At 32.5% G+C, this 27,906-nt stretch overlaps 1 protein-coding gene across 1 annotated transcript; it reads right to left on the bottom strand.

Annotated features, from left to right (window-relative positions):
• Positions 1-4,015: 4,015 nt before the first annotated feature.
• On the bottom strand, positions 4,016-5,035 carry LOC139841184 (uncharacterized). Its single transcript, XM_071831414.1, has 3 exons — positions 4,560-5,035; positions 4,257-4,418; positions 4,016-4,022 (listed from the first exon to the last, which is right to left on the bottom strand). Exons 1-3 carry the CDS (start codon positions 5,033-5,035, stop codon positions 4,016-4,018), a joined length of 645 nt encoding a protein of 214 aa, XP_071687515.1.
• Between the last annotated feature and the right edge of the window lie 22,871 nt (positions 5,036-27,906).

Below are 27,906 nucleotides of genomic sequence, written 5' to 3'. Positions count from 1 at the left end.
ATTCTTACCTTGATAGAATCAATAAATCAAAAGGAACAAGATAATGTAAAAGATTTGAGCTCAAGAACAATAAGGATTTAAGATTAGGGTTTTGATTAGGTGAAAGAGATGAAGAACGAGGTGTTTAGTGAATAATCTGGAAGAATGGAGAAAATGGGCAGCACTAGACATCTAAAGTGGGTTAAAATCCCACACTGTGTAACACACGGGTATTTAGTAGTTATCTGATATCTTTCGTACGTCATTTGGCAACCCAAACGAAGTCCAAATTAAATAAACAAAACTGTTCTGTGACCCTTGTCACAAACTGGTCCTAACCACATCATCAAATAATCATAATTGTTAAATTAAAATAAAGGCATATAATAACACAACATAAACTTAAGGGCAAACTAGTAATCTTACAGCTAGGCTCGGTTGCGGATGTTACAATAACACACAAATAAATACACCATATACATACATGTATAATTATTCCACCCACCTTGGAATGCCCGTACAAGTCATGTGTATCATGATCTCCGTCCTCAAATCAGAGCAAGTAACCACCTATATCATACATAGATACAATATACACATAAATAGCCATTCTCTAAAAGAGAATGATATGGCCGAAATGAACGGTTTTATTTATGCGGTGTCGTCAGGTCGCACGGCGTCAGAATCAGCCGATCAGGGTAGCGAACAATAGTTCTAAATTTATATTTAGCTGGGCCTAAATCATACTACTCCTTATTATGAGTAAGGAAAGTATGACCTAGGGTCGTATTTTTAAGATATTAGTAGAATCGAACCTATAAGTAAAGCTTAAGATAATCCTCATGTGAATGAGTAGTGGTTTGTTATCTAATTTTGGGTTTTATAAGATAAAGTAAAGTAAATGCGATAAAATTTGTAATTCAGATAAGGTTAAAACAAGCGCATGCAATGATTTCATCAGTTGCTTTGCCGAGATTATGGAATGTTGGCTCATGAACATGTAGTGACCTTGTATTCATTACACTGGTCCTAAACGCCCCTGTCATAAGACATGTCACTGGGTAATGCGATAGGCTTGAAGATTCTGAATAGACAGCAACGTCCCTTACCCCTGACGCCCGTGCAGTCTGACTACAGGCATACACGTTCAGACGGCTCATCCAATTGAGCGAATCGGTTGGGTGACGTATTAACATTCCACAAAGGTCTAAACTTTCTTAAGCGTAATAGAATACGGGGTTTGCCATATCCGAGAGACGTGATGTGCTTCGATGCTTTCGTTAATAACTGGGTTTAAAAGGTAGTTAGGCCCTTAAAAGAGTTCAACCATAAAGAACACCATATCCAATTCGGGTTTGACTTCCATGAACACGTTCGATTATCCTAACAGTCTAATCCTTTATGTGTTTAAACAAACAGTTCCTTAATTAACCAAGAATCCCCAAATGGGGTGCAATGCTTGAGACCGCGTTATGGCGAAGTGTACTAATCAGCACTGACCGGGTTCCAAGGCCTTACTTAGCAGAGGTACAGCTTACAACAACCGTTGTCCTTCAGCGTGCACGTACAAAGTTTATACGCTTGGTGACTACACTAGCATGGTCTAAGACCGACAATGTACTAGGTGTCTAGTTAGATGTTTCACTATGAAAGAGTCCTTAGTCAGAGTCCAAGGCTTGGTGGACTTACTACAACCGGTGTGCCTCAGTCAAACTTACGTTGTATCCGATAGACTTCTCTTACCAAGGGGTGACACAGATAGTGTACTCTGAATCGGGGTTCGCGACTTCCCAATAACAGAGCCGATAACTACGTTCTATTAGTTGGAAAAGCGATTGAGTTTAAAGCATAATCGGAAAGCATCTTGACAACATACATAAACCTTAATATTATTTCGGCATTATAACTGATTGCATCATAACATACACTAAAGATAACTACTCGCTAATCATGGCAACAATATCACAAAGCACAATAATGGAAAACATTATATAAAGACAAAGAATAGAAGTACCATTAGATTAAACGAGTTTCGAATACAAAAGTGACAACTTCAAACTCCAGACCGCTCCTAATACAATCTTCGGCGTTCTTCTCCGGGTACTAGGTTTCCCCTACGGAGTCGAAGACCTTGAAAGTATGACTAATATTGTAGAAATAGAGAGAAAGAAGTGTTGTGTAAAAATGGATGACAAAGACCCTTTAAATAGAAGTGATATTTTCCTGCAAACGGCTGGCAGGCCGTTTGGCAAGCCGTTTGCAGGGCCCCTGTTTCTGATGCCCGTTTGCTTGGGCCATGTGGCAAGCCATTTTTCATTATGGCAAGCCGTTTGGCAGGCCGTTTGGCTTGCTGATTTTGCTGGATCGTAACTTGATTTCCTTGATCGTAGCTTGGTTTCTTGTCTTTCACCGTTTTCGCTCTAGAATCTTCGTTTTAGCTCAAATTCTCTTGATTCTTTTTGCACCATTTTCGTAATCACTTGATCTTCAATTTTAACTGACGAAGCGGGTATTTTGGCAATAAAACTTGGAACTTTATTGTTTTTGGGCCTTAATGCCGGGGTGAAAACATGACTTTATAGCCGATATCAGAGAACGCGACACAAACATCCCTTAGCCAATGGATCACACCTTGCTCGCCAAAACCCTCCCATTTAACACATAATGGACACAATCCAATTACCACTTCGGGTGGTAATTTAAACTCATTCTAGAAAGTATAATTTAGCCCAAATTATACTTTACACCAACTAGACCAACCTAGGTTCCGACATTAGATTACTACTTGGATAGTGATCATTTCAAACCGCCATTTACATAAAAACCCACAACACGTGCAATATTGACCCATATTGCTTTTGACCACCTTTGACTTATGTTAAAACATCACTTTGACTCAAAATCACTTCTCATGAGCGATTACTTCCACAAACGCCATTTAACACTTAACATAATTGTTTAAACATCCATTTGATCAAAACTTGTGTCATTACCAAATTCGACCCGATCAACTTACCCATTTTGACATAAGTCCCAAAAACGCTCATAATCACTAACGGCTAGTGATTATATTTTCAAAACACTAATTAATACCTAAATCAAGTATTTACACACTTGATTCACCAAAACTTGACTCAAAACTTATTTTGACACCAAATCAAAGTCAACACCCAAATTTGACTAGCAAACATGTTCTTAAGAACACCAACTTCGCTAACAAACTTACAATCTAGTGATTTAACACCCAAACCATGACAAATGCTTCCAAATTGGTCACCTTAAACCCACCATAATTAAGTCTACACACACTAACCATACTCAAAACCCCCAAATTTAACAATAAGTGGGGTTTATAACCCTAACTAGCACAAACCCGAAACTCAAACAAGAATCTTAAACAATGAAATTTGGATTTGTGACTTACCACTACAACTAAAACGTAGCTAGGGATGAAAGGAACAACTTTAACTCTTGCACCTTCACCTGATTCAAGCTTCTTCTTCTCCAATCAAAGCTTTCTCTCTATAAATGGGTTTCCTCTCTAGAAAGATGAGAGAGTTTGATATGAAGAGGACAAGATGAAATGAGGATGTGGATGAGGTTTGGCTAGATTTGTGGTCTCAAAACCGTCTATAAGAGAAATTTCCACTTTGCCCCTCATTTAACCCCTTTAAAGTCGTTTGACAGCTCCAGACCACGTGTTGAGACGCGTCGCGGCTCCCAAGCCCGCGGCGCGGCCTTAAGTGTAAATTGGTGACAGAAGTTTGCAAAGGAATAACCATCAGCTCTAGTACATAGCCGCGGCGCGGCCTAAGGTAGACTTTTAGTGGCGCTTTATGATGCACACATTTACAGACACTTTCAAGAACACTTTATGATGCATAAAATTCAGGGTCTTGCAATTTTCTATATAGTCATTATAGCTTTTAATTTGTATGCAAATTACATTGAAATAGAGTTTTTTTTGTTTTGGTTTGAAAGTCATTCTAGTTATTTTTTTTTTCGAACAACAGAAATTTTATTAAAACCAACCACCCTAGCAGCTAGGAAGAGCAAAAAAAAAAAAAAAAAAAAATTACAACTTACAATTTACTACGACCTTACAAGCCACTCGTTTCAATTTAAATTACATTGACTTCTATTTGAAAACTAATTAAAAGATAAATTCTGGATTGAATCGAAGAGCGACTCCTTCTTCATGAAAGTCGAAGCAAAAATTGATACCGTTTCTATACCTTCAAATGTGCCAATTTGGCGTTGCAACGATCACGTATAACCTGTTCTTGATCTCGGTCGATGATTGCCAAGAATCAAACGAGGTGACCAATTCACACCAGTAAGGAACATCCACCCAATGGACATCCATCCACACCATAAGTCTATGCCACACCTCTCTAGCCATGTCGCAACCCAAAAATATGTGATCCGTAGATTCTATTCTGCACTACAAAGAGCACAATCAATATTTTCGATCTCCATTCCTCGCTTGGAAAAATATAACGTAGTTGGAAGTCTATCTAACGCGACTCTCTAGATAAGGATGTTAACTTTGTGTGGGACTAATCGCATCCATCTAGTACTTTATAGTCGAATTACGTGGTCCTATGTTTGCACGACTCCACACCCATTTCCAACCATCCGGATATACCCGATCGAATATGATAACATCTTTATGAACTTCTATATGATATAGCCTACTATATTTACAATTCAAACAGTTGTACCCGAGCCAATTATCTGACCAAAGTTTAGTATTCAACTCGTTTCCTGCTCTCACGCGCATGGCATTTGCAGGCAGTAGCTCATCTTGCTTAAGCTTCCAATATAATTTCACAATATGACACAATGTACTCATACCACTTAAAGATGTACCATCGATCCCTGCTTTTGAGCCGTGAATAGCTTTAACCACCGAAGACCACATCCTAGACGACTCATTAAAAAATCTCCAAATCCGCTTTATAAAAAGCAATCGATTAAACGCAGGTAAACTTCCCACTTGAAGACGTCCATAATCAAAAGAACTAAGCACTTGATTCCATCTAACCCAATGCATTTTATTGACACCATTAGAAGTACCCCAAAAGAAATTAGCACGGATGGCTTCAAGGTCATTAATAACGGATTACGGGAACTTAACAATTATAAAAGTAATTCAACACCCGAAAGCAATCCAAGTCATCCCTACACCAATTAGATATAAAGATGGCATCTTCCGCGTAAAAAAGGTGAGATATGGACACCGGCAAGTTACCAATCGTAGCACACCTCAAGTTGTCTGCCATTATCTTTTCTTTGATGCATAAGTGAAGCCCTTCCATAACAGTGAGATAATTAAAAAATGCTTAAAGGATCGCATTGTCGAAACCCTCTCTTCTCCGCGTATTCTCTGGTTGGACTCCAAAACCAAGAAGATCAAACATGTAATCCAAAAAGTCCCAACTTACCATATCATATGTGTTTTCAAAATCCACTTTAACAATCAACAACTTCTTAGGTGCTGTTTGTTTTTTAAGATGTTTTTGTCTGAAGATCTGCGGACCATGTCTGTAAAGAAGATATGGTCTGAAGGTCTGTATGCTGAATAATGAAGACTGTTTGTTTTTAGGTCTGCAACATAACTTAATTCTGTCTGCAGCACTTAGAAGCACATTTCTAAGTCTGCGAGGCTGCAGACATAATAAGACATAATTTTATCTTATGTCTTCAGAAAAATAAACTGTCTGCAGTAAAAACGTCTGCGGGCGCGCAGACATAAGACATAATAAGGTCTGCAGACAGGAAAACAAACACCACCTTATTGTATTTTTTATACTATCCGATTATTTCAATTAATATTAATGAGCCATCTAAAATTTTCCTCCCCCAGAATGAAAGTGGTTTATTCCTTACAAATGATTTTATCTATCACTTTAGTTAATCGTGAAGATAAAATCTTGGTTATAACTTTATACATGGTGTTTGATTGCTATTAAAGAAAGTAAATTTATGTTTTTTCTACGAGGGATGATTCTCACACACACTTTTTTGATCCTCACACACCAATTGAGTATTATTAAAAGAGTAAAAGGTTAAAATTGATGTGTGAAGATCAAAAAAGTGTGTGTGAGAATCATCCCCCTTTTTCTACTTTTAATAGGAATCATTTTTTGGATAAGTATGATATCATTTCATTGAATCGTACTTAATTTTTTTTTATTAAGACTTAAAAACGTCATCGGTCCTTAAAGTTTTCCTTTTTTTTCATCCTAGGCCTTAAAGTTATGATTTCGTTTCATTTTGGTCCCCAGTGCTAACATCTGTTAACTCCAATCCATTGGGGCCTTGTCACGTGATTAATAACCAAGGGTAATTATGTCTTTATTTTGAACTGGTCTTAAACTGTAAAATTGTACAGGACATACAAGTGGGTCATACAATTTGCGCATTATATATACTAGTGGGTCATACAATTTGGGCAGTATATACACAAGTGTGCAGTATATGAATCTATTAACAAAAACGTACACTAAAGTTTTGCAATATATATTAGTATGCGTCACACAAATGTGCACAGCTATAAATGTACTAGTGGGGCATACAAGTGGGTCTTCAGTATAAATTCATACTAGTAGGCAGTATATGAATATAACATCATTGTTGTTAAACTGAAGGCATTTGCAACAGGTAAAAATTGCATAGTAAGACCAATAAAAATTGCATAGTAACACCAAAAAAACCTTAAAATAACATCACTGGTAATATGGGAGAAATATGCATGCTAAATATATCTAAATCTATTGTATACAATATTGACATGCTATATATAAAAATATATCCGATATCTATGTCATATTAAGATTTGGAGAGGCATTGAAACTTAATATACAAGTTGGGCCATGTATGTAATACGGAGTATATAGCAGATGGATGGTTGAGGGTGGCTCAACCCAAATACAACTCGGCTACTGAATGAAACAATAGCATTTAAACAGGTACATGCATGCATACTAAACCATTGGGAATGAAACAGTAGCAATTAAATTATAAAAGAAAACTTACAATATACAATATCCAAATATTTTGTATCCACGCTTGCATATTCAGCTCGTATTGTGTACGTTGGAACATCCATGGGTTGATTCATTGGATTGAAGATACTAGGGTTTGTTTGATAAGGTTTGTTTACGTGAATGTGGGTCGAAGATGAAAAGTCTGGAACTTTATACGTGAGTTTGGGTTTTAATTAGGCGGCATCTCTAGGTTTATTATTATAAAACTACATTGCCCAAATTGCCCACGTATGATCCAGTAATAATGGTATTGAGTTAATGGAAGTTAACCCTGGGGACCAAAATGAAACGAAATCATAACTTTAAGGGTTAGGTTTAAAGAAAAATACTTTAGGGCCCAGGATGAAAAAAATGCAGAACTTTGACGTAATTAAGTCTTTTATTAATTACATTTCAAATCTACTGGTATTGTTTTTTTGTTTAATCATTCACAAATCGATACACCGGATTTATTCAAATCAATCCATGTAAGTTCATGATGAATCCTATTTGGTTACAATTTTTATTTATTTATTTATTATTATTTATTTTTTGAAGAATAACTGTAGAAGAGGAAAATTAAGTGGTGTAGAAAACAAAAGAGCGTGAGGTTAATATTTTGGTAGGAGTCAAAAGTAATTCCCCAACTTAATCTAACCAATCCGAGGCTGACACATCATATCCGAACCTAATCCCAAGCCATTCTCAATTGATTTGATTACTTGATTATTGATTATCTACATCTATCTACATTCTACATCTACATCTACATTATACATTAAAATTAAAAAAAAAAGCTTAATTGAGATATTATTAATTTTTTCTTTTGATTTCAACCATTGGATAAATAAAAAGACCTTCCTTACCCCCCTCATCTAACCATCCATTATAATTATTGAGCAATAAGTCAAAATTAGCTTCTAAACTTCCGTTTTTACCCTTAATCACACGGAAGAAAGTCCAGAAATCAAGGGTCAGACAATACCTTCCGCTTACGACATTCAAACTATGAAACCCTACCTTTCTCACCCTTGCGACATTCATACAATACCATTCAAACTATGAAACACACCTGCATCGGACCTCTTACTAATCATCCATTACCAAATCATAAAGAGGAACCACGAAATCGCGTTCCATCTCCAATTAAAATTGCGGTTTGTTCGTTGTTAAAGATGCATAACAATAATTTTAGAAACAATAATCAGGTGATGAAGAACGGTGATTAATACACGTATTAACCCTAATTTTATATCTTCAAAGCATTCAGTCCGATACAATTAGGGTTCGCACAATCTCGCCGATGACAGCTAAGATGCAATTAGGGTTCACACAATTTCATTTTTTCCACAATCGACATGAGAGGTATAATTTTATTATTAGATTTATCATCCTTTGAAGAAAATTGAAATGTTTTTTAGGTATAGTTTTATCATTAGGTTTATCATCCTTTGAAGAAAATTGAAATGGTTATTTCTAACATTCTGATTTCTATTTTTCAACTAATTTTGGATGCGTTCTTCTTCGTCTAGACTTTGTGGAGTATCCTATGGTTGAACCCTGTGGGCCCAATGAAATACACTACAAACTTTTTTTTTCCTAAAAGAAGCACCATGTAGAATTTGCTCAGTATAGGGTTAGTGTTGTGGCTTCTGAACTTCTTTCGCAGGTATGAAAATGCATCACATATTGTAGTTTGACCCTTGTGGAATATCATAGAGGTATCAAATTAGGTAGGTTGAGTAAGCGGTATAAAGAGTTTGATTCAAATGGGCATTTTTTTGGGTTATGGTTGAAATGAGTCGAGTTGACTTGATAGGAAACACTGCAAAATTATTAAGTTTTTCTTCTTTCTTTCTTCCTTTTCAATAGAAATATAATTTGGTTTGACCTATTCATGATTATAATAGTCATATTCAATCTCTAGGCAATTTTATAGGGGCATTTCAACCTGTTCGTGATTTATGTAAATCTATTACTCTATTACAGTTGCAATATTAGAATAATAGAAGGCAGTTTGCACACCCTAGTGGCTTCAATGCTGATGGTGTGAATGATCACTTCATTTCTCAAGTAAGAACTAATTCATTGATTCTGACCAATTAATTATTGTAAGTTTGAGTATATGTCTGAACTCTAATTGGAAATTTATCGTGTACATGCTATGATTGAAAACACAATTTAAGTTTTTTACACAAGTCATGTGAGGTAAAACTTCATGTGAGGTAAAACTATGTAGAATCAAATATTCTTTATGTGCTCTCAGGAACCATTCGCAACAACAAAATCTACAAGCCATCGAAGTTAGGTAAACCAACCAACATTCATGAGTGTACAGTTTCCAAATCATTTAATACAAAGCTTGATTACGAGGCAATTTGACACCCAAAGTTACCTCTTAACTCCTTGTGAATACCAAGTGTGATAAATAAACCTTAGTTTGAACCAATAGTTCAAGTAGGTTTTAGATAGTTTAGTTTTGGTGTTTGGCTCTCATTAGGCTGAATATGATCATATTATTAAAATCATTGTTGTATAAGCTGGTTAAGCAAACATTCAAATATACATGACAACCAAACTTTTAGTATAATTTTGATTGATAAAATAAATAAATGTGATAATACATATAGTTTAAAATAATTTTTTATACTTTAGTTTCGGTGTTTAGCCCAGTGTAGGTTGAATATGATCATCTGCGGTCAACACCGTTGTTGCATAAGCTGGCCAATCAAAACTTCAAGAATAAGCAGCCTACACCGGATTACATGATACCACTAAGAGCTGGCATGGGTAAGACATCCGTTGAAAAGTTTGATGGGACGGTAGCGTATGTTGTGGACGATCTCAATCATTTGAAGAAGGTATATAGTTAATATATACCAATTATTGGCACCACTAACCACTAGCCACTAGCAGCTAGCATGGTTTTATTACTCTTACATGTTATAGTATTTTCTTAGACTTCTATTGTTCCCTAAACATAAATATGAGGTGGAAATACGGCATGTTGCCATATTAATGTTTTGTTTTTGGTATGACTGTAGGTGGTAAAAAATGAATTTTCAAGTCACTGTGTAAGTTCCTAAGCACGGTTTTATTTGCAATTATTATATTCCTAAATATTTATAAATGGCCGTAGCAAAACACTAACAGGTTCTTCAGAAAGTGTGTCTTTTTACTACTTTAGGATGTTGGGTGCATAATTAAGGTTTGTTATTAGCTTATTAAAACTGTGTTTAGTAACACAGTCTATCTATGATTTAACAGACTAAGCGTAGAAAAACCGAACTTGAAATTATTATTTGAAATAACATTTTCTTTCTGCTGTAATGAATTTCTTGGTTTGTTTAGGTGATGGAGACAGACTAAGCCTTTGGAACTTTGTTGTGTTTTTATTCAATTTTGGTCATTCTATTATTTATTTCCTAGAGCTTATTATTTAACATATTTACTTACAAACTGGTTTATTTGGGTTGTGTTTCAATCTCATTTTTAGATGTTTTATGATAAAAGTATTGTTTAATGGCGTAAAATTGTAGTTAATAAGTTTTGGCATGGGTCAATCGTACATTTGTAATATTTTGGTATAAATATTAAATATTAAATATGATGCATTGTAAAATATATAAAATATAATATTTCGGTATTAAATGAAAGAGATTGTATATATTTGACCTGTTTGACCCACATGCAATCAAACATAACTCGAGATAAGACAAACAACATTGACGTTGTTAACAATTAATGGATGCTTCATTAGATTAATCGCATTAAGTAGTCTTTTATTAGGCTCTTCCAATATTGACAATTTCAACATTGTCGTAAACAACATGCTCTTCCAAGATCTTGACAATTTTAACATTGTCGTAAACATCTTTTAAAGTCTTTTTTCTATTAACAATTTGAATAAAATACTTTTATATTAATTTATTATGTTCATTGAAATTCAAATGTAACTGTTATAACGCCTCATTCACATTTTTGAAAATTTTATTTTGTTACTAGAGACGTCAATCTGACACTAAAGATGGTTCGCGGACAATAAATAATAGATAAATGTGATGATTGTGCTATAACAAATTTTGCAAGCCATATGTATACTTTAACAGGAAAATTTATCATTCTAATAGATTTTATGGAACAGATAAATCAAAAAATACACTTTATATCTATATGATCATTGGTTACATGGAAAAAGTAAAATATAATATTTTGTTATGTTTCTTATGTTCGGGTGATAAACTCTATGAAAAGATTTTAAAATGAGGTGCAAAGTGTACTTACAGAAAATAAATATGCTCCTTCAGTGTTGAAACTAAATGATTATTTCAAACGATTCAAAGCATTGAGTAATCTATGAAAAATTCGTCAGAGAAATATTAGCTAATGGATAATGGTCTATTATCAAAAAATTAGACTACAACTAAATATCCGATGTAGAGTTGACAATTATCTTTTCTTTATCATCAGTTTGAACTTTATTCATAATCAGTCTTTTTATAATACTTAAATTATATCCACAAATTTATTCGACTTCATGTTTTGCCTACATTTTTTTATTAGACACAATTTTGGTTGATTTTATTGACCTACTCACAAATAATATATTTTATTTTTTAATTTTCATTGACAAAACCCGCAAATCTTGCGGGTCTTAAGCTAGTATATATGATTATAAAGTGTTAATCTTGATTTTGTAAGGAGTGTGACACCGACAACGGTTGTAATCAGTGGCGATTCTAGAATCAAAATGCTATGGGGTCCTAAACAATTTGAGTAGTACTTTGTAAAAAAAAAAATCCCAGAAAGATACGTTTTCTTCTAAAAAAAACCATTAATTTTAAAATTTTATGGGGTCCTATCATAAATTTAGTGGTGTCCTATACAATTTGAGGTATAATTTATTAATAAAAATTATACATTAATGGAGTCCTAGGACCCCACTTCCTATGCTTTGCATTCGCCCCTGGTTGTAATATGGTTTTCATTTTCGTGGCGAATGTAATCTATCTGTGTTATCATAGCTCATTTCAAGTATTCATTGTGTAGTAATCATAATCTTACATTCTAATTCTAATTGTTAACCTATCTCTCTTACACTAATAACAAAGTACTAAATGAGTGATAAGTCCACTTCAAATCACATCCTAGCCATCCATCCAAAATTAATTCTATCATCTAACCCATTCATTTCAAATCTCTCTACTAATCACGTGAAAAGTATCAGATTAGGAGATAAATTCTCCTTAATATCCCTCATTGGCCAAAATTACACGGGTAGGAAAACAAAATTTAGGGTTCTTTTCATCTCACTTCATTTGCAGATCGACACACAATTCTTCAAACTCCCAAAATCCTCTCATCAATCGAACCCTCTCACATACACGAAAAATGCATATTCAATTTAATTTTGTTGTTATTTTTCAATCATAACAACATGGTATCGAAAATTAAGCAGCGTTGCAGATTCAGCCGGATTTCAATCGGAAGATCATTAAAAGATTCAATTTAGAAGATCGTGAACATTGGTTTATGGTTACATTACGATGTGGAACATCAACTCGATAGTGAAAATGATCACGCTGTTTATTTGATCAAATTCCGTCAACACCAATCATGTTTTAGTCCGGTTAACATGTTTATCATCTTCAAAGTCACGATCGTAAGGTTATACATCACCACTCTTCAGAGGCGAAACTAGGATTTTTTTCACCGGGGGCAAAAAATTTTTTTTTAACCGTAGCAATTTTTTTGGACAAAATTTGAAGATTTTTGGGCAAAAGTTGGAGATTTTGGGGCAAAATTTGAAGATTTTGGGGCAAAAGTTGGAGAATTTGGGGCAAAATTTGAAGGTTTTGGGGCAAAATATGTAGGTTTGGGGGCAAAAAAAAAAATCCACCGGAGGCAAAGTCGAAAAACCCAAAATTTTTACACTGAAAAAAAAAATCCACAGGGGCGCCCGCCCCCTGCCCCATACCATCTTCGCCCCTGCCACTCTTGAACCAATTTTGATTTCTAGGGTTTCGTTATGTAAAAGTTTTGAACTTCTTATTTTTTTGATTTCATGAATTATGGTGTTGATTTCAACTTTGTGATTTTTCATGTTTGTATGTTTTGTTTCTGTCCGATTGTTTGTTATAATTGAACAATCCTTGATTTCAATTATCAAATCTGATGTTTGATTTTGTTATTTGATATGCCCTATTTGTGTTTAAAAATTCACAATTGGTAGAATTGATTTCGTTATTTGATATGTTCTATTCGGTTTATATAAATGTAAAATGAACAAACATCCCAATCAATTATCGCATTCTTTGATTAGAAGTTCGTTCATCTGCCTCACATAACCTGATTTGTGAGTAGATAATGAGATTCTGTATCAAGTAAATTGTTATTAAACCCTGAACTGTGTAAATTTGTTAGATTAAAAACTGTATAGATGTGTAAATATGTGTAAAAGTTTAACGTTGGGTTTTATTTTGAGGTGGTGTTTTGTAGAAGAAACTTATTGAGTTTCGCTTATTATGTTCATAATGTGATATGCTGTACTTTGAATAGCATTTTTTAAGGTAGTTGTTAATGTGTTTTAGTGGTTTGTGACATAAGTAGATATTGTTTTCGAAGTTAACTTTAGTATAATGCCTCCAAAAAAATGTCAAAAAGAATATCGGTTGATGTTGGTACTTAGACTGAGAATGTTGAACATGGTGCTTTTGTTGCGAATACGTCTTCTGTGTCTTCGAGACAAATTGTGGTTCGAAATATGTTGAGGTATCGTAATCGTATGGCGAGTTCATCATTTGTTCAGTCGTCTTTCGTTATTAGTGATTACGGGACTTCTGAAAGTGGTTCAGTGGGTGTTGAAATTTCTAATGTATCGTTACCAAAATCTGATTCTCAAGCTGTTTCAGATGGTGAGTGTATTTTTTAATGCAACATTTGTGTTATTTAGTAGCTATTAAGTTTTGTGATTGTATTTTGTACTAAGCTGATTTTGATTATCTTCTTTTAAATTGTAGCAACTAATATTGGATCCCACTTACAGTCAACTGTTTCTGGCAATGGTATTTATCAATTTCATGTAGATAATTTTCTTGGAGTTTTCAACTCTGAAGGTGTCTTATTTTTCTTACTTTGTTAGTGTGTTGTCTTATAGTTCTGATTATATTTCTTACCTTTCTTTGTTTGTCGCTCAGGTATTTCATCGTTTTATGAAGATCTGGGTGACTGTAGGTATAGTTGCAATAGTTGTGATGCTAACTTTTGGTTTGAAGAGAGGGTTAAGTCGTGTTCTCGGGGTAATCAATTATGCTATCATGATTGTTGTGGACAAGGTCGTGTGTGGGTTTGTTGAGACCCGGATCCACCAGAATTGATGAAGTCTTTGATGATTCATAGCCATTTTTTTTACAAACAAAAGACCATACGAGCTACGGTTTACCGAATGTGCCTCGCTAAAAACCCACCTGACACAACTCCAACATGACTCTGCTCTATGTTAGTAGACGAACTGGTAAATTCTTTCTGACTTATTTATCATATTCTATTTTTGCTTATGTCCATGTATATCGAAAATGTCAAATAAATTTATTATGCATCAGTTGCTGATATTGCATACTTGATATATAGTATATACAAATTGTATATATTCTTTATTCTTTCTTTTTTAAAAGAAAAAACACAGATTATATAGAGGCACTCAGGCATGTTGGCGAAATACAACCCCAAAGAGGAGGCACTAACACAAGGAAATGTCACAAATTGAGGTCAGAGTTGAAAGGTAAACATGACTTGCTGGCTTCCTATACGGTATCCGTATCAATTAACAATAATATTTGTGAATTTGCATTCGAAACCATTTTGAATTACTAACAATAACCAATGCAATAAATACAACTAACGAAAACATAGTCAAAGTTACGCTCTCGAATGATCTTGCTACCGGGTTCCCAACAGATATATGAAAATCGTCGCCAAAACTAATCATCATCCCGTTAGCTCCTGCTATGTGACAAACGTAGACGGTAATTAACATCAAAGTACAATTACTAAAATTAGTTTGTTTGTGTTCTATTCATTATTTATCCTGATAAGAAACAATGTTTTACTGTCAGATTGTAAATGGTGCCAGGTTTGCTGGCTCGGGTTCAACCTCAAATGTATCATTATAAGATCTTTCGAAGCCCTGAAGGTATGTGGCAGTATAATTGCAACCTTAAATTATTATTGGTTATAAATAGTTAAAAATGATTAATGGTAACTTAAGGTATAGAGGGTATACTGGATTGCTAGGGTCCGACGACTGACTAACAGGATCGAGAAAGGGTAATTTAATTACGTGTCCGAATAAGATTTTTTTGGGTCAAAAAGATCACCTTTGAAATATTAGTTTCAAATGCAGTTTCGGTCTAAAAGTGTGTATTATGCATAATTGATTGAGCTTTGCTTGAATTGATTACAAATGAATTTCGTTATATGCCACATCTCACATTTTTCGTTAGGCTGAAACGACCATGATATTCCAGAACTTATTTTTTTCAAGGTATAACCAAATATATATATATATTTTATTTTTTTATTTGGCTTATTTTATTGCTTTTCAACGTGTCCATATCCTACTCAAAAAGACAAAAGTTTGTTCACTTTTTTATGGAAGTTGCTTAAATATGTGGACTTTATTTTTTAGTGATATTTTTGTAACTTTGTGTGCTATACTTAAAACTTGCTTATACAAACGAAAATGAAACTTGCTTATAATTATTGGATGTCTTTTAATGATGCTTAGATTATTTTAGTTTTAATGATGCTTAGACTATTTTAGTTTTGACATGGTTACTTCAGATTTATTTTGAGGATATTTTAGGTCTGCATAATACTTTAGTGAAGCTTATGGTCATGGATTATGGTTAACTGGATCAGAGTTTTTCGAGCTACATAATATGGTACTGATACTTCTATTTTGTCTATTTTTTCTCAACAAAAGTAGCTATTGTTTCTTATGTGTTAAATTTTACTGGAAAATTGACTTTCGAAAGTCAATGGGTTGAGTTTGAAGACTATGTATAGTGATTTGTACTTGGAGGTATGGAATTTGGGTATAGTTTTTCAGGATGTTCAAGTACTAACAATTTAGATGGTGGCACCAAACATACCACTTGCACAGTCTCGGTTTCAATGTGGTTTACCCTATTTGTGTAAAGCATAGTGAGTTTTGGTTTTGGTATAGTTTACTTGGTATTTGTAGTTTTTGCTATGTAATACTGAAGTGGGATGTTCATTAATAAGCCCCTTTTTAGGTGTAGTTTTGGACATTGTGGTTTTCGTTTAGCCATTTAGTTGTCATTTTGTATGTGTTTTGGTTATTCACTAAAAACAACCCCTCGAGCATACCCTTGGCAAACCCTGTCTTTACTATTACTAAATGGGTTAGAATTACCACCTATATATAAATCGCCATTGATATGTATAGGAACTTTCATATACATATCGAGGGAGTTTTAAGAAGAGAAACAATAAGGTAATATTGGTGAAAAAGCTGAAAATGGCAAATCTAAGGGGTGCAAAGCCTGATGTCACCTTTTGTAACATGATGTTGGCATCTTCAGTTTTGCATTATCATTTACAAGGTAGTCTATATGGTATATTTGTAAAGACCCGTCTTAATCCATCTGGACGAAGTCCATATCGATTACAAACGATTCACAATAGTTGATTTCATTGCGAGGTACTTGACCTCTATATGATACATTTTACAAACATTGCATTCGTTTTTGAAAAGACAATCTTTCATTACATCGAAAGTTGACGGCTTGCATACTATTTCATAATATATCCAACTATAATCGACTTAATAATAATCTTGATGAACTCGATGACTTGAATGCAACGTCTTTTGAAATATGTCATGAATGACTCCAAGTAATATCTCTAATATGAACAAATGCATAGCGGAAGATTTCTTTCGTACCTGAGAATAAACATGCTTTAAAGTGTCAACCAAAAGGTTGGTGAGTTCATTAGTTTAACATAAATAATCATTTCCATCATTTTAATAGACCACAAGATTTTCATTTTTCATAAATATACGTCCCGTGCATAGAGACAAAATAATCATTCATATGGATTGAACACCTGGTAACCGACATTAACAAGATGCATATAAGAATATCACCTATCATTCCGGGAAATCCTTCGGACATGATATAAAACAACATCGAAGTACTAAAGCATCCGGTACTTTGGATGGGGTTCGTCGGGCCCATAGATCTATCTTTAGGATTCGCGTCAATTAGTAGTTTGGTTTACTAATTCTTAGGCTACCAAGTAAAAAGGGGCATATTCGGCTTCGATCATTCAACCATATAATGTAGTTTCGATTACTTGTGTCTATTTCGTAAAACATTTATAAAAGCGCATGTATTCTCAGTCCCAAAAATATATATTGCAAAAGCATTTAAAAAGGGAGTAATGAAACTCACTCTACAATATTTTGTAGTAAAAATATTCATACGACGATACTGAACAATGCAAGTGGCCTCGGATTCACGAACCTATATCATTTATATTTATATATATATTAAAACATATAATCAAAATCGAACAAGTTATGTATTGATATTAATAATATATATTATTTCAATTGTTATATATTTATATATGTATACTTCATATATTTGATAGAATGATAATAATAAAGATAATGAATAACATGTTGTTTTATTTCGTAGTAATAATAATAATAATCATCTTAAGAATAATAATATTAGATATAATAATAATAATAATACTAATAATAATAATGATAGTAATAATAATAATTAAAATTTTTGATAATCTTACTAATAATAATAACATAAGAATGACAGTTTTGATAAAAATGATAATTTTAAATATAATAATACTAGTAATAATAATAATGCTAATAATAATGCTAATTCTAATAATAATATTATTAGTCATAATAGTCTTCGTGTTAAATTCATAAACTTGTAATTATAACTTCTAAAATTCTACCTCTTAATCATAATCATAATTTTACATGTATTAATATAATTATGATCTTTTTCCATATTCTATACCATTTCATCTTTTATTAACTTCTTAATAACATATGTTTATATTATTAACATGTTCATAATTATACTAATTATAATAATCTTAATAATGATAATGATAATAATAATAATAATAATAATAATAATAATAATAATAATATTGATTTTACTAATACTAACAATCATAATGTAGTAATAATAACAAAAATATTAATAATAATAATAATAATAATAATAATAATAATAATAATAATAATAATAATAATAATAATAATAATAATAAGTAACTACCTTTAAGCTCATCCTAAAAATAAATGTCTCAATCCGGGTTCGAACCCGTGACCTCCCGCTAACCAACAAAACACCTTAACCACTCCTCTACCATTGTTTTTCTGTTTTAATACCATATACGATATATATATATATATATATATATATATATATATATATATATATATATATATATATATATATATATATATATATATATATATATATATATATAACCCTTATATAACTGTTTTTCCTTTTTCTTCATACATTCATCACAATGAAACCAAAATCATAGTCATACCATCTTCATCATCTTATTATCATCATCAGAATCATCATCATTAACTTTAACGCCATCATTATAATCATAACGTATCATCACTGTTATCTCCATATACGTACCATCATCATCATCTTATTATCTTTATCATGCATCATGTATCACTTAATACATCATGATATATATATAACACCATCATCATCATATATCAATTATAATCATCAACGACATCAGTCACCATGTATTATCATCATTTAATCATAATTATTATTATAGTTTCACGTCTATTATTTTATTAATCATAACCGCAATATCATTCGCTAAACCCCGTATCCATTCACAAAAATATAAGCATTCGGACTATAATTGGGCTAGTGTAATTCTGAGGGCCCAATTAGATAATTGGTTAGAACAGTCCACCGAGAAATTCAGCAAGTTGTTGGACTTTGTAAAACTGATTCGGTAGTTTGGCCCAAGTAGTAAACGGAGAGAGATTTGTGTGAATTAATAACCTTCAAACAACAACTATCACAATCATCCAATCTGTTTGTCACCAGCTCGTCACTTTTTAATAAAATATAAGAACTCGATTTCATAATGGATCCCATCAAAACTTTATCACAAGGAATAAAAGTAGCAAAAAGGAAAAGAGCAAATAATATAAAGTGAGCTTTGTTGGGAATAAATTTCGGTGGGATGTGGGTCACGAAATAAACAACAAAAAATATATTGCTGTATATTTTTACGAAACCAGAAATATTAAAGTTGCCGAATATTTAAAGAGGTTTGAAGATTAAAGAAGTAACAACAAATAAAGGGGTTGTGGGATTCCTTATTGAGTAAATGTCGGCCACAAGGGAAAGGAGAAAGAAATCAAACGCGTAATCATCATCATTATTTATATAATCCCTTTGGTTGCAGATGAATTAACGAACAAAAAAAAGGTCACAATTCTCATCCTCCTTCTGTGGGTTTTGATTGACAGGAAAATAAAATAGGAGGATAGGAGGAGTTGCAGTTATAGTAGGTGTAAGCTGAGGTGGTTCTTGGTGGTTTTGGCGATGATCAAAATAAAAGAATGGTGTTTGATCCAAGAGTGCAGGTGGCGAGGTGAAGTGGTGAGTCTATGGTGGTTATTCTTATTTGTGTTCAAGCTAGTTGAAGAAGAAAGAAGAGTTGGATTTATTGGTGGTGTTTTGACGGTAGTTCAATTTTGATGGTGTACATGGGATGGGGTTTCGAGTAGTGATGGTCGTAGATGAAGAAGAAGGCGTGTGAGCTTTACTTCAAACAGAAATGGTAAACATAACAGTGGCAATTACCTCATAATGGTATGGTGGCGATTTGAAACAGAAATGGAGCTTTTGCAGCAGTTGTTTGTGACGGTTGTCGTGGTGTTCATAGTGATTTGATGGTGGACTAGTAGTGGTTGACGGAGAGTGTGCAAGGTGGTTACATGGTGGTCCGTGGTTGAAATGGGTCGAACACCAAAAATGATGAAAGGTGGTTTGAAGAAAAAAAATAGAAACATAAGTCAAGTAGCCTGTGTGATTCTTAGGTTGGGTTGAGTTTGGTTGATTAAAACAAGAAACAGAGAAATAAGTTGATGATGGTTGAAGATGGTCTCCGTTGGTTGTCAGGAGTGATGATTCTCATATATGTAATATGCATATGTGTTTATAGAAATATAGAGATATAGAATAGATATAAAGTAGATAGATTAGGTAGATAGGTTAGTATAACAGAATGAAATACTACCTCCATCTCATTCCAATAGTCCACAGACAAAAAACACGCAGTTTTAGGAAATCCCACTAACTTCATTTCTCCACCAATGAAATATCTTCTCTCTCCAGATCCACCAATGAAATATCATCTTTCCTTTCTATTTATGGAAGTGGACTATCAGAATGGGACATCCCAAAATAGAATACTGGCCTATTGGAATTAGACGGAGATAGTAAGCAAAAGTAAGGTGAATTTGAAAAGGGTGATTTGATAGGAAACGGAATTTGTTTCAATCGATTGTCTTATGTAATATTCGATTCATTCCTTACAGACAAGAAAGCCATTTGATAAATATGTAAACTAGATTCCATAACTTTTATCATTTTCACATCTAATTAATAATTAATATTGATAATATGATTAATAATAAATAAAATACTAATAATAATAATAGAAATAATAATAATAATAATATTACTAATCAAAGTAATACTCATGATAAAAGTAATATCCATATTAATGACATTTAATTATAATTTTACTACTAATTATAATATTATAATAATATTAATAATAATAACAATATATTAGTAATACTGATAATAATATAGCAATTTAAATGTATCAAATTTTATACCTAAATATTATGGAGTATATATTAACCTAATAATATTCACAATACTGATATTAATATTAATATAAATTTTTATTTTAATAATAATAATTAAAGTAATGATAATAATATAATAACTTATATTCTAACTTATAATTACTTTTAATATATTAGTCTTAACAGTTCAAAAATTTTGAGACTCAACATTACAGACTTTGCTTATCGTATCGAAATCATATAAAGTTTAAGTTTAAATTTGGTCGGAATTTCCCGGGTCGTCACAATATTTTTAATGGGAATTGGTGAAAACTCAACTAATGTAATTTATAGGGTATGTTTTTAGGAGGTTCTTTATATGATGTATTGTTTAAATTTGCTACATTTGTCCTATATCATCAATTACAAAGATAAAAACTGTTGTAATTCTGGGTTGAATATATAACATTTTAAATCTTTGACAGATAGTCCAGAATGTCCTTGTGATTGTGCAAAAATTTACCTACTAATCAATTTTTTGGCTCTAATCATTGTTCTTTGCAGTTGTTACTTAAAGTGTGTTGGCTTGAAGTTGGGGCGCGTTTGGGTGGTATCGTATATAAGATCACACGGTTGCTTTTAGGGACCAACGATTAGTGAAAAAGCTCCGTCAAGTATTAAGCTGCCAACAACCACCATTGTAATTATACATTTTTTGTTTTAGTATTTCCTCCATTCAATATTATTCTTATACATATAATTGTGCATATCTTTTTCTTAGGTTGGCAAGCTAAAGAGTCTTTATAGTTTAAATTCGCTGGTCTTCATCATCATCATATATGAGTTTTGTAGTATCATGCTTAATTAAGATTATTTTGTTAAAAACTTGTGAAATATAAGTATGTACCTTTGCAGGACCTTCATCATCCATTTACTGCCCCCGAATGTTTATGAATCTTTTTAGATGTATCCCTTATTTAAAGAAGGCAATGATTGGGCGTATGTTGCTTGCACAATTGATGTATTCCTTTTCAAAAACTCATCAAGATCAATTGTGTAAAGGTAAGAATTCAATTTATACTGTACATAAACGACACTTCCCAATGATGATTGGGCGTATGTTACTTGCAAAAACTGTTTTCAATAGGTAACTCCATTGTTGAATTGACCTTGGACATCGATGCAATCCTAGCCCTTGAATATACCTATTCTCATTGTCCAGAAGAGCCGAAGGTGTCTTTTAGGTGATAATATTTACCACTTTTAAGTTGTTGTCGAGATACGATTTATTTTAAATTTCAAATGTATATAATATTTAACTAACATATTTTAGATTCAAATTCCCTGGTTGGGTTGTCAATGAGACTGGTCGGGTCTGCCTCATTCATTCTTTTTAAAAGTGCTACCGAGAAGTTTTTCTCTCACAAAAACGGTTATGAACTCCGGAAGTCGATGGGAGATGATCGGGATCTACCTGATGAGCTGTATCAATAATTTGTAAAAGTTTGTTGATTAATGTTTATGTGAACACCTTTAAGTATGAAAATATGTACTTCAACTACAAAAGGATTAACTCTCAACCTAAGCCTTTATTTACCCATTATCCAAGTTGACTGATTTGGATAACTATCTATTTTAATGTTTTTCCCGTTTCTCATAGTATAGACTTCTTAATATTTTCTCACCTTTTTATGATGCGTTCAAGGCTTTTCTATGACCATTAAAATTCATTTTTTTTTCATATGTATTTTTGTCATGATGCAGGTATGTTGAGATGGAAGCTGGTTGCAGCCAACTACATTGACTGATTCGAATACATCTTCAACAGTTAAATAGGCTTACTACAACGCAACTTTATGTAATTACCTTTCAATTTAAAACGGGAAGCCAATTATGATTTATTTTGATTTTTAAACAAACTAACAAATACTATATAAAATCATATCATTGAGAATTTGATATTTAATTTGCCCCTTACAAAAACCTCGCGAATTCACAAGTTCTAAGTTAACAAGTTAACGCAGGTTAATCACTCAAAATATCCCGCGAATTCGCGGGTCTTCAGCTAGTATTAGTTGTAATTGAGCGTTAATCTATAATCGTATTCATATTCATATAATTAGAATATGATCATTTTGACTTTATCCTGTAACCTATCAATTTGATGGTTACTATCATAAAAAAATTTTGTTAGTTAAAGGATGGTCTAATATATAACATAACCATTTTGCAAGGCAAACTATACAATCATTATGCAAGGTCGATTAGTGGTGCTTGCCCAAAAAGATTTAAACCCTTGTGAATGATCTAAATGCTTTAGTAATGAGAGTTGCTTCCATTTTGCTGATGTCCAACTCAAAATCCATTGTTGATAATCTTCGTGTGACGATCGCTCCAAATCCATATGGACGAACACGTCATTCATCGATTTCATTGCGAGGTATTTGACCTCTATATGATACGTTTTGTAAACATTGCATTCTTTTGAAAAGGCACACCATAAATGAATATTAAAATCAAAGGTTTTCGACATCTGATGATTTCTACATATAGACAATCACCGTAAATAATAGTTTACAATAGTACTTCCGTTGACAATGCAGTCAAAATAAGATACATGGTGATGATTTGTGAATGCAAAGTTTTCTCGAATAAAGCTCGTATGACTCCATGCACATATCTTGTATAACAAATAAGCAAATAGCGGAAGACTTCTAGGGAACCTGAGAATGAACATGCTAACAAGTGTCAACACAAAGGTTGGTGAGTTCATAGCATAATCTGTATATAAAGTTGGATCACAAGATTTCAGTTGTTTCATCCAGAAACGTTTATCAAATTATTCTACAAGATTGAGCACCCTGGTAACTAAACTTTAATGTCTATATAATAAGTACCCCTGTTTTAACATACATGCAACCAACATGTACAATACACGCAATTCAACGTGTACTAAACTCAAATAGCATACGTAAACTAGATTTGATAAATATGTAAACTAGATTCCATAACTTTTATCATTTTCACATCTAATTAATAATTAATATTGATAATATGATTAATAATAAATAAAATACTAATAATAATAATAGAAATAATAATAATAATAATATTACTAATCAAAGTAATACTCATGATAAAAGTAATATCCATATTAATGACATTTAATTATAATTTTACTACTAATTATAATATTATAATAATATTAATAATAATAACAATATATTAGTAATACTGATAATAATATAGCAATTTAAATGTATCAAATTTTATACCTAAATATTATGGAGTATATATTAACCTAATAATATTCACAATACTGATATTAATATTAATATAAATTTTTATTTTAATAATAATAATTAAAGTAATGATAATAATATAATAACTTATATTCTAACTTATAATTACTTTTAATATATTAGTCTTAACAGTTCAAAAATTTTGAGACTCAACATTACAGACTTTGCTTATCGTATCGAAATCATATAAAGTTTAAGTTTAAATTTGGTCAGAATTTCCCGGGTCGTCACAATATTTTTAATGGGAATTGGTGAAAACTCAACTAATGTAATTTATAGGGTATGTTTTTAGGAGGTTCTTTATATGATGTATTGTTTAAATTTGCTACATTTGTCCTATATCATCAATTACAAAGATAAAAACTGTTGTAATTCTGGGTTGAATATATAACATTTTAAATCTTTGACAGATAGTCCAGAATGTCCTTGTGATTGTGCAAAAATTTACCTACTAATCAATTTTTTGGCTCTAATCATTGTTCTTTGCAGTTGTTACTTAAAGTGTGTTGGCTTGAAGTTGGGGCGCGTTTGGGTGGTATCGTATATAAGATCACACGGTTGCTTTTAGGGACCAACGATTAGTGAAAAAGCTCCGTCAAGTATTAAGCTGCCAACAACCACCATTGTAATCATACATTTTTTGTTTTAGTATTTCCTCCATTCAATATTATTCTTATACATATATTTGTGCATATCTTTTTCTTAGGTTGGCAAGCTAAAGAGTCTTTATAGTTTAAATTCGCTGGTCTTCATCATCATCATATATGAGTTTTGTAGTATCATGCTTAATTAAGATTATTTTGTTAAAAACTTGTGAAATATAAGTATGTACCTTTGCAGGACCTTCATCATCCATTTACTGCCCCCGAATGTTTATGAATCTTTTTAGATGTATCCCTTATTTAAAGAAGGCAATGATTGGGCGTATGTTGCTTGCACAATTGATGTATTCCTTTTCAAAAACTCATCAAGATCAATTGTGTAAAGGTAAGAATTCAATTTCTACTGTACATAAACGACACTTCCCAATGATGATTGGGTGTATGTTACTTGCAAAAACTGTTTTCAACAGGTAACTCCATTGTTGAATTGACCTTGGACATCGATGCCATCCTAGCCCTTGAATATACCTATTCTCATTGTCCAGAAGAGCCGAAGGTGTCTTTTAGGTGATAATATTTACTACTTTTAAGTTGTTGTCGAGATACGATTTATTTTAAATTTCAAATGTATATAATATTTAACTAACATATTTTAGATTCAAATTCCCTGGTTGGGTTGTCAATGAGACTGGTCGGGTCTGCCTCATTCATTCTTTTTAAAAGTGCTACCGAGAAGTTTTTTTCTCACAAAAACGGTTATGAACTCCGGAAGTCGATGGGAGATGATCGGGATCTACCTGATGAGCTGTATCAATAATTTGTAAAAGTTTGTTGATTAATGTTTATGTGAACACCTTTAAGTATGAAAATATGTACTTCAACTACAAAAGGATTAACTCTCAACCTAAGCCTTTATTTACCCATTATCCAAGTTGACTGATTTAGATAACTATCTATTTTAATGTTTTTCCCATTTCTCATAGTATAGACTTCTTAATATTTTCTCACCTTTTTATGATGCGTTCAAGGCTTTTCTATGACCATTAAAATTCATTTTTTTTTCATATGTATTTTTGTCATGATGCAGGTATGTTGAGATGGAAGCTGGTTGCAGCCAACTACATTGACTGATTCGAATACATCTTCAACAGTTAAATAGGCTTACTACAACGCAAATTTATGTAATTACCTTTCAATTTAAAACGGGAAGCCAATTATGATTTATTTTGATTTTTAAACAAACTAACAAATACTATATAAAATCATATCATTGAGAATTTGATATTTAATTTGCCCCTTACAAAAACCTCGCGAATTCACAAGTTCTAAGTTAACAAGTTAACACAGGTTAATCACTCAAAATATCCCGCGAATTCGCGGGTCTTCAGCTAGTATTAGTTGTAATTGAGCGTTAATCTATAATCGTATTCATATTCATATAATTAGAATATGATCATTTTGACTTTATCCTGTAACCTATCAATTTGATGGTTACTTTCATAAAAAAATTTTGTTAGTTAAAGGATGGTCTAATATATAACATAACCATTTTGCAAGGCAAACTATACAATCATTATGCAAGGTCGATTAGTGGTGCTTGCCAAAAAAGATTTAAACCCTTGTGAATGATCTAAATGCTTTAGTAATGAGAGTTGCTTCCATTTTGCTGATGTCCAACTCAAAATCCATTGTTGATAATCTTCGTGTGACGATCGCTCCAAATTCATATGGACGAACACGTCATTCATCGATTTCATTGCGAGGTATTTGACCTCTATATGATACGTTTTGTAAACATTGCATTCTTTTGAAAAGGCACACCATAAATGAATATTAAAATCAAAGGTTTTCGACATCTGATGATTTCTACATATAGACAATCACCGTAAATAATAGTTTACAATAGTACTTCCGTTGACAATGCAGTCAAAATAAGATACATGGTGATGATTTGTGAATGCAAAGTTTTCTCGAATAAAGCTCGTATGACTCCATGCACATATCTTGTATAACAAATAAGCAAATAGCGGAAGACTTCTAGGGAACCTGAGAATGAACATGCTAACAAGTGTCAACACAAAGGTTGGTGAGTTCATAGCATAATCTGTATATAAAGTTGGATCACAAGATTTCAGTTGTTTCATCCAGAAACGTTTATCAAATTATTCTACAAGATTGAGCACCCTGGTAACTAAACTTTAACGTCTATATAATAAGTACCCCTATTTTAACATACATGCAACCAACATGTACAATACACGCAATTCAACGTGTACTAAACTCAAATAGCATACGTCTGTTTTATAGTTCAGGCTAGGGTTTCTATACCTAGAACAAACGGGGATGTCAAGCCCTATGGATCCATATATAACTACTCGCGCCCACCAGTTCTTATAACCGGCAGTTACTAGTTACCAAAGCTAAGGGATTTTCGGTTCAAACTCGGTGTAGAATTTAGTAGGTACTTTTATCCATTGCGTTTAAAATAAATTGCATGTATTCTGAGCCCAAAAATATATATTGCAAAAGCAATTAAAAAGGGAGCAAATGAAACTCACCTTAGCAGCACATAAGGTTGTTCACCGAAATGTGACGGAAACTCGGAATACCCAAATAACCGTAGATCTTAACCTAGAGAACATATGTTGGTCAATAAATATTTAACAAGCTAGGTCTGGTCATAGTGTATCACAATCCTAATGCTCGAGATCGACATACAAAAGTTATCCAAAGTCGTTTCAAAAGGTCAATTTTAACAATAGTTCAACAAAAAGAGACGTACCTTATATAAGGATTCATTTACTCGGTTGGTAATATTCAAAAATTCAATTTATCAATCTTACAAACAAGTTGTTTAAATATTAATTACAGATTCAAAAGCAATTCTAACTAACGTCAATCATAATTCAGTTGACCATATCTTTTGATTTGTTCATCGAAATTACGCGATTTCTAAATGAAAAGTTATTGATTTTTCGCCAGCTTTCCAAAAACATGCATATCATATACCTTTTATCAGTAATATATGTATTTAATTCGTGATTCATCATAAACTGTTTAATGATGAA

This window comes from Rutidosis leptorrhynchoides, chromosome 4, assembly GCF_046630445.1.
Source record: "Rutidosis leptorrhynchoides isolate AG116_Rl617_1_P2 chromosome 4, CSIRO_AGI_Rlap_v1, whole genome shotgun sequence".
NCBI classification, from domain to species: Eukaryota; Viridiplantae; Streptophyta; class Magnoliopsida; order Asterales; family Asteraceae; genus Rutidosis; species Rutidosis leptorrhynchoides.
Note: the sequence above shows the minus strand (reverse complement) of the source record. Positions and strands in the feature narration are given on the sequence as shown.